This window comes from Nothobranchius furzeri, chromosome 16 (assembly GCF_043380555.1).
Source record: "Nothobranchius furzeri strain GRZ-AD chromosome 16, NfurGRZ-RIMD1, whole genome shotgun sequence".
Classification (NCBI taxonomy): Eukaryota; Metazoa; Chordata; class Actinopteri; order Cyprinodontiformes; family Nothobranchiidae; genus Nothobranchius; species Nothobranchius furzeri.
This window is the reverse complement of record NC_091756.1, coordinates 27,480,750-27,490,089: the sequence shown is the minus strand read 5'-3', so window position 1 is coordinate 27,490,089 and position 9,340 is coordinate 27,480,750. Positions and strand designations below refer to the sequence as shown.

General features: G+C 44.3%; 1 protein-coding gene across 1 annotated transcript; it reads right to left on the bottom strand.

Annotated features, from left to right (window-relative positions):
- Nucleotides 1–1,687: 1,687 nt before the first annotated feature.
- On the bottom strand, nucleotides 1,688–9,315 carry si:ch211-141o9.10 (probable endonuclease 4). The gene is made up of 7 exons (XM_015963679.3): nucleotides 8,956–9,315; nucleotides 6,475–6,684; nucleotides 6,214–6,396; nucleotides 4,451–4,582; nucleotides 2,173–2,277; nucleotides 1,964–2,093; nucleotides 1,688–1,872 (listed from the first exon to the last, which is right to left on the bottom strand). Exons 1-7 carry the CDS (start codon nucleotides 9,107–9,109, stop codon nucleotides 1,812–1,814), a joined length of 975 nt encoding a protein of 324 aa, XP_015819165.1. The 5' UTR covers nucleotides 9,110–9,315; the 3' UTR covers nucleotides 1,688–1,811.
- Nucleotides 9,316–9,340: the final 25 nt, after the last annotated feature.

The following is a 9,340-nucleotide window of genomic DNA, read 5'->3' as shown; positions in this document are numbered from 1 at the left end:
CTAATGAAGGACACTTAATGGTATTAGAGGTAATTAAATCTGTGGGCTGCAGCTGCAGTGGAAACAGCTCATGACACATGACAGATCCACACACATCTCAGGATATTTAGATAATAGAAGAAACATTTTGAAGTTCATGTTTCGTACGTTCATTCTGGTGGTAAAAACAAAAAATTTGCTGTTAAAAAAGAACCAAGCAATGCATTTTAAAGTTCAGTCAGTTTTCCTTCACAGCCCTCCTCCCAAAAACAACTCGTGTCAAGTTTAAGACCGCACGTTCCCTGTTCAGTCTCCAGCTTCCCTGGGTCGTGACCCCTGACCCTAACAGATCACCACAGCGCCTCTGAAACCCATCAGACAACATGTTTATCCACGCAGCAGAGCACACATACACCCTCCACCCGTTCCTCCACCCTGAGCTCAACTCCACCAACAGAAGACGTCTTTTCATCAAACAGGCTGGACAGGCATTTCCTGTGGGTGGGACCTGAGAGCGAGACATTCTTCAGCCAGGCACCTCCACTTCCTGTCTCTGTGAACGCCACACACTGACAGACATTATGTCTGGACCTGTGCATGGAATAAAGGGAGAGAGCGAGGCTTGTGGGGGTGTCGTGTTGAGTGGGTTAGTGGATTCAGATGAAGCTGCAAGCAGAACAGGAAACAAAGATGTGATGCATCTGATGGGGACTGAAAATAAAAACATCTGGTCTTTTTCATGGTAAACTGAAGAGTTACAAAATACTTTCTCTGTGTGAGTTTATTTGCACCACAGGGTGAAAGAGTAGGTGTCAAATAACCAGTCCCCCCCCCCCTAGGGGGCGACAACTGCTATAAAGGCTAGTGGGGTGGTTCCGTGGTGTTACAGGCCTTCAGTGAGACCTACATAGGTCACTACAGGGTGTTTCTGTCCTTTATCCGCCATCAGCCTGAGCGCAAATCTCTGAATTTAAACCAGCCAATCGGTGAGATGAGCAGGAACCAGCCTAGTCCATGAAAACATCACCCCACCCACCAAAGGACCCACTGTAGGTCAACACGGCCACACACATCAGGATTCACAGCAAACGTCAGAGGAAACGTTCATGATTCACCACGTCATCTGTAGCGTGTGGCAGAGGCTTGCATAACTCCTGAATGTTTTATGTTCACGTCAACACATTCGAACATGAAAGACCTCCTGAGGATTAGTCTCCCACAGTACAAAGATCTCGTATGTGTAGGAAAGACCGAACTACCATCACACCAGCTGCTAGCTCAGTGTCTGTAGAACTGAGAAGCATTTAATGTAGCTGCTGGCATCAGTTAGCTGTGGTGGATCCACTCTGAAAGTTCTGTAGTTAAACATCTAATCATTACTTTGAGAGAAATTCCTCAAAATCCACTTGATGGTTCATGAGACATTTAGTTTACAAACACTCACGGGCAAAAACATTATAGTAAAGCCTTCGGTGGTGGGCGAATGGAGTCTAATTAGATCTGTGAAATCATTACAAACCCGTATGAAAACACCCAAGTATCCATCGTAGACTTAGCCACCTAATTAAGCTCAGGAAGGATTATTTTAGTTAATGTGAGAATTAGAGAAGTGACTTCTTGAAGCAGGTATTGGAATATCAAGTTTACTTGTGGTTTTCTGGTGCCCCCTTGTGGCCCAAAAGTAAACAGCATGACTGAAAAGTGTGAAAACGTTTTACCAAAACATTTATTATTTAGCTCAAAGAAAAAAAAAACATCTTTTCATTTAGAAAAGTGTCCTCAGTGTGCTTCATCACATTTGTGTGACGTCCGTTTCTTTTAATAAAGCAGCTTTACTTGGTCTCACAGAGGGAATACAGGAGCTCTATTTGCTCCGGATATTCAAATCCCGGCCTGCAAGGAATAAAGAAACAGATATGTAAAAAATGCACATGAAAACTGAGGATATGAGGAATGTGGTTGTTTTATTCTGCAGCTATCGCACCGTCCAGGGGTCTCCAGGATCAGAGGGATGTTGTCCAGTCTGGGTTCATTGACAATGTCTCGAAATGCAGAGATTCCAATGTTGCCCTTACCAATATCTTCATGCCGATCTAGGTGACAGCCAAGCTTACCTGCAGACGCACACACAAAGTGATAAAGCCTGTCATTAATCTGTAGCCGACACTCTGCGTGGCCAAGTCCAGCCTGTACCTTTGGAATCGTTCAGGTGGATTGCTCTGAGATAGTGAAGTCCGACTTCCTGATCAAACTCATCCAGCATGGCTGTCACTCCTCCCTCTGCAGCCAGGTCGTACCCTGATCAGAACAAGAATGTTTCACCACAAAAACACACACCCCAATTAAACTAATAGTCTGGACATGTCACGATGTGGAGGGAAGGTGAGGGAGGAAGAGCGGATCCTTCAGGCAGGTAAATCAACCCAGGCCAGACAACAGCAGACATTTGGTTCCTTTTAATGGTCAGGAGTGCAGACACAACAGGGTAGACGGATGTGAACATAAACTGACATGTAACGAGTACGAACCGACAAAACTACAAGCAACACACAAGGCTTATATACACACTGGAATGGGTAATCAGGTAACAAGAGGCAGGTGGACACAATTAAGGAAAAACTCAAGGCACAGGGGGAGCAATAATGTGACATTACCCCCTTCTCAAGGGCGGCTCCTGACGCCCAGCAGCACCCGCTCACGGGCAACACAAAAACACAAGTCACCAAAGTCACTGAGAGTCAGGGGACCAGCGTCCAAGGGCGGGGCAAAGCCACAGGGATTCGAGACCACTGGAACCAGGAGCACAGGAATACAAACTCGAAAGACAGGATCTCTCAAGCGGGGCAAAGCAGGAACCTCCGCTAACCAGCTGTAACGAAGGTAGCCAGAGGAGCAGCAGGAGGACAAGTAGGCATGGGGAAATCCAGCAGCAGCGGCGTAACGCCCCTCCGACCCACCAGAAGGAGAGGAGGCATCCAGAGGAGAGACACCGCACTGAAAGCGCAGACCCAGAAGGCGAAGACGCAGCACCTCGAAGCCTGACCCACCAGGAACACAGAGGTGGCGCCAGGTTACGCTGTGCCTGGCCAGCAGCGCCAACAGCAGATGGAGATGAGGAGAACAACCAGATCGACCACCCGGAGAGTTGTGGATGCACCGATCGAGCGTCGCGTCCTCCTCAATCTTGAGCACAGGAAATCCCCAGAAGACCTGGGCAACTCACTGCAGGATCCTTTTGGTCGGTTCGTTCTGTCACGATGTGGAGGGAAGGTGAGGGAGGAAGAGCGGATCCTTCAGGCAGGTAAATCAACCCAGGCCAGACAACAGCAGACATTTGGTTCCTTTTAATGGTCAGGAGTGCAGACACAACAGGGTAGACGGATGTGAACATAAACTGACATGTAACGAGTACGAACCGACAAAACTACAAGCAACACACAAGGCTTATATACACACTGGAATGGGTAATCAGGTAACAAGAGGCAGGTGGACACAATTAAGGAAAAACTCAAGGCACAGGGGAGCAATAATGTGACAGGACATTTATAAAATGAGATTCTGTATAAAAGTTATGAGTGACTCTCTCTTTAGAAAGCTTCAGTTTACTGCAACCAAGAGTGGGTCTGACTGGATTGATATGCTAACACAAGGGCCAGTTATAAAGTGGATTCATCTCAGTTGTGGGGCGGGTTCTACTGTCGTCTGCATTCTACTGGACAATGAACAACGTGACGTACTCACTGCAATGAAGAAGAAGGTAAAATACATACTTTTTCTAATTAAAGGACTTTAATACATCTATCTGCCCTTGATTCTAATAAATCCCACGCCCAAAAAGCCATTTCAAATGAGCTGTCGCCATGTTGTTCCACTCCGTCATCCCACCCACCAGACAAATAGAGAGCCTTGATTGGCCCACAAAGCCAATGGAGCGCTGTGATTGGCCCACAAAGTCGGTGGAGAGCTGTGATTCCACCATTGTGGACCAATCACAGCGCTCTATCAGTTTGAAACCTCTCTAGAGAGCTGTGATTGGCCAGCCAGAATGCTGCTAGGGGCTGCGGAGGCTCCAATGGAGCGTTCCTAGACCAAACTTTGCAAAGCAAGAACTTGGTCTAGTTCACTAGTCTAGTCTGCGACAGTAGTTCATACGCTTTCCGTCGAAGTCCGTAACATCCAAAACCCATTTTAACAACCACCGTGTGCATTTCCTAATAATAATAATAATACATTTTATTTATAATGCGCTTTACATTACAGAAGTAATCTCAAAGTGCTACAGAGTATAGGGGACAGGTATAAGGTACACAGCTAGTTAAAAACAGTTAAAATTTCAGGATACTATTAAGTATGGAAAATAAAAACAGTCCCCAGAAATAGATAAAACCCATCTAAAAGGTCCTACCATCTTACTGCAGACTATTGGTGCTCTTTTATGCAGCTGTGAGACGAGTGCTGGCGGATTTCTCACCTGCTGCAAAGGCGTGGCAGGTATCCAGACACACTCCCACTCTAGTCTGGTCTCGCACTTTGTGGATGATGCTCTTCAGCTCAGAGAACTTCCCTCCCACCGTGCTGCCCTGGCCACTCATGTTCTCCAACACTGGACACATGAAAAGCAATATAAGTGTGTGTGTGTGTGTGTGTGTGTGTTCGTTCCAATAAGCAATATTCAGATTCATTTACATGATGTTATTTAGCTTTTTTATCACAGATACTGCTGGTGTGCTGATTTCATTTAGGGGTAGAGAACCAAAGCATCCTACTGCTTTTGGAACAAGTTAAATCACTAATATGCATAACAGTGCAATCATCTGAATTACTAATTAACAACTACTGGGTTTGTTTAAAAAACATATTTGTTGTATTTTGGGCTTCTTTGTTTTGTCTGCTTTATTGTATTTAAATATCCTTTTTAAAAATACATTAAAACAATTTAAAAGTGCAGAGAGCAAGTCGAAGGCCGGAGTTCACCAGCCGCACAGGAAGCTGCCCCTCAGCCTTTTGAGCCCGTCCAAACTTTTACCTAAAAGAAAGGAGGAGCATCTATCTATTCAGTAAATATCACCAAATGGTTGGTGTTTTCCCATTGGATGTATTTTTCAGTAATCAACATCACTTAACAATGCTAAAAAAGTCAACAGTCAGGATTGTTTCACTTCAGTGTCAGCTCAGTTATTAAAAATGTTGTCCAAACTACAAAAACCTCTATTTCATCACCAGAAATAGTTGTGTAAGTATATATCCTCAGCACAGACACATGTGCCACCAAGACACTTTATGTAAACACAAAGCACTTTGGTAAGGTCTATTCAGGGTTCTGGAGAGGAGGGTCTGTAAGATTCAAGAAGAGCAATGTGGTTTTTGTCCTGGCCGTGGAACACTGGACCATCTCTATACCCTTAGAACAGGGATTCCCTAAGTGCGAGCTGCCGCTAGGGGGTGCGCGGGGTGAAAAGTGTAATGGCTGCGGAGCTCAGAGAAGTCTGTCATATGTCACCATTAGCGTAGCCAGAAACTCATTTGTGGGTGGGCCTAAGAAAAAGTAAGTGGGCACAATAAATGCAATTGAAAACAAGTATATTTTGCTTGTGTGTGTCCTCCACATGTGCCCTAGCTTCATAATAACAATGCGCCGAGCTTCAGCGCTCTGGCCTGGCGCACGCCGATATGTTCCGTATTTGATCATTTTTAACGGTGTTGGAGAAATCTGAAGGTGGTGCCTGCCAGATTGTAATTAACACCGTGTCTCATGCAGGTGTTCTGACATTGTAAACCTCACACACAGAACATTGTGGATGTAACAAAATAAATCAAGAAATGATTCCCATCTGAGCATTTTAGCATTATTATATTATTATAGTAGCACACTGACTGTGGGACAGCATTCTAAACGTGTCAGGCTATTAACAGACCAAAAGAATGAGATCGCAGATACAAGCGGCCAAAATGAGCTTTCTCCAGAGGAGCTGGCCCAAGTAGCTGGGGGAGAGGAACGTCTGGGCCTTAAGCTACTGCCCCATGACCCAACCCTAAATAAGAGGATGAAAATGGATGGATGGATGAAGCACTTTCCTTTATCATCTTGGCCACTCATTTTTTTAAAATATTGTGTAAAACTAAGGATGCTAAGTATATTAGAGCTGCATAATATATCTAACTGTGTCCATACTAGAATGTCAACTACAAACACGATCAATCGCTGCTGGGTATTTCTGAGGTAGTTCATGGTACCTGTGACTACAGAAGGTGTCTGCTGGTGAGCATGGTTTATAGCTCCAGCTATTTTCTCAACACACTGCTCAGTGGTGATGGTGCCCAAAGAGGATCCAGGATGGAAGTTGTAGAGACTGAGGCCCAGGAGGCTGCAGCGGTTGAGCTCGTCCACCAGCAAGGCCTGGCTCTTTTCAAAGACATCTGTTTCAGTAAAAGAGTGAGACGTTGTGCTGCAGCAAAAAAGGGAAATTACCAGGAAAAAACCTCTGTCTAACAAACCATCTTTAGGAGATCCGCAGTTCATCAGGTAGGACCCATGAGGCAGGATGTGCGCAGGATCAAACCCATGCTGACAACGTTGCTCCTGAAACTTTTCTGCAGCTTTCTGGTCCAGTGCAGGCCTCTTCCAGGACCGCTGAGAGCCCAGGAACAGGGCAAAACTGTACCCACCCATCTCTACACAGGACTCCACTGCTTTCCAGATCCCACCTAAGGTGCAAGGTCAACCATCAATCGATTTTTCAATAAAGATCACACAAAGGCCATGCACATACATAGCTAGGGGTCTCTAGGAGAAAAAACTTGGGTCCGTCCACACCACCTCATTACACACACACACACACACACACACACACACACACACACACACACACACACACACACACACACACACACACACACACACAAATCCAGTGCATTGGAAACCACATTCATTTGTATACCAAGCCAGTAGGTAGCAGAAGTTCCCCAAAATCTTTGCCGAAAAACATTTCTTGGACGTAGAATAGGTAGGTGGCTAGTAATAACTAGAGATGTAAGAAAATATCTATATGGTAATCGTGATATTTTTTCCTGCGATTTACAGCAATATTCAAAAGCTGTGTTTCTAATTTTTGGAAGAATTTACATGCAAACTAGGGCTGGGCAATATGGCCTAAAATCAATATCACAATATATTGAGGATTTCACCTCGATAACGATAAATGGACGATAACTATGGTAAACTAGGTAACCTAGGTATGCCAAGAAACAAAAGTTGTCCACTAGATGGGGCTGTCACACTTTTACATGACTCAAAGTGGTACCGCTTCTTAAAGAGACATGAACATTGCCAACCTAAACACAATTGTATTATAAAATGCATTGATATGGGAAAAAAATCTCGATAAGATGCAGAAATTTCGATAACAATACATTTTCAATATGTTGCCCAGCCCTAATGCAAACATTTGTGTATTTTCTTTTCTTTTGGTGCAATTCAAATGCCGCCCGCCAGTTGGCAGCAGTGGGTTTTGTTTCCACCATTGAAATGTAAATCCCTCATTTATGGTTCAGATACCACATGTTAAACATGTTAAGTGTCAGTTTGGACTGTTTATTGAATTTTCCTTAGAAAATTTCAGTAAAAAAAATTGCTAATAGTGTCTGATTGAATGTATCACAATATATCTTGATACATTGTATAGTCTCTCCTGTATCGTGATATGCATCTTATCGCCAAAATGTCACCAGTACACATCCCTAGTAATAACCATCCTTAATGTCATCTTTCACCTGTGGTCTTCTACATAGAGCAATAATTGAGCTTTAAGTTTAGCTAGTAAGTATAAACACAGGTTGCACATGTGATGTTAGAGCATTTAAGTAGAGAGCGCTAATGTTGAGAAACCTAAAGCCCGTCTATTTACATACACAGACAAATGCTGTCAACAGAGAATAGGGCTTGGATCACACGTGATTATGCGTTGCATTCTGGGACGTGTGCAGACATATTGATGGCCTTACAGTCTAAACAAACAGTGAAAACAAACAGTACATCGCAAAGAAGCCGATTTGGGAGGAAGGAAGTATTAAACATGTTAAAATCCCTAAATGATGCTGAATATACAAGGATACATTAAATAAAGACGTTGGGGACCGGCACATGGACAACATCAGCATTATAAATGATTTGGATCCATATGAAAGACCCAAGACTGAGCAATGACAACAACTTGTTGCTGGTGCAGCTCTGCATGACGAACATTTTGGGCCATCTTGTTTGTATGAGCGGATGTAAACGTCCGGATGAGGTAAAAGTTTAATTTGCTGGTTTTTCTAGTAAAACAATCAAAATTGCCATCCCACAGAAGAAGTGTAGCAGGAGAAGGTGTGTTGTGTGCCAGCGTGCCCGCATTAGTCTATGCGTGTGTAGCCTATCTGTGTGCTGTGTGTGCATGTCGTAGTTGAAGGAAAGAAACAATGCATAAAAAACGTACACCATCTGCAACTTACCAGCTGCAATCCAAGTGAGCTGTTGAGATTTTTTTATAAATACTTGGTCTCCGTGGTTATACCTCCAAGCCAGAAAACTGTGAAAAGTTAGCTTATTTTCCACCATTTTCCTTGGCGATCACATGTTGCACCCCACAACACAGCAACGATTTACCATAGTTGCGTAATATAACCGATTAAATTAATGATAGATTAAATTAAGCCGCAAGAATGAGACTGAGTGCGCTGTTGTCAGTAGTAACAAGCAACAAGAACTCGTATGTCGCCAACATGGCGGCCGCGCCAGTGATGACAAATGTCCGCTCAGGTCAGAGTTTTAGAAAGAATTGTGTTCAGAGGGGTGACTTTCGTGTGGCTGACAGGCAAAACCATGTGTACAGGGTCTAAAACACCACAAAACATGATTAAACTGTGAGCTCCCCTAAGATTATATGGCCCCATTCTAGACCTCTTTAGATACGCCCCTGTCCACAGCCTGGTTTCTACCTTGGATTCCAACATGAGCACCAATGTATTTATTCCCACGACTCCTTTTTCTCCCCCCTCTCTCCTCCTCCACGGCTTCCTCCTTCTTGGTGATGTTATCAACTTCTTTTTCATCCTCCAAAGCATCCTCGTTCTTCCTTTTCCTCGGACCCATCCGATCAATTAAAGGAGACAAATTAGCCCTTCTCTACTGGGGTTCCTTTACCAGAAGCTGCTCCTCATCACGCGTTTCGGCAGCCTAATAACCCGGAATGCACTGGCAGTGAAAAGTTTCTGAAGGTCAGAAGTGTGTTTTATTCATCCCTCCTGACAGAAGCCGACCAGTCACAGAGCTTCCCCGCGGCTGCCAATTGGAGACGCAAAATGGCCGCCCGTCAACCGACTG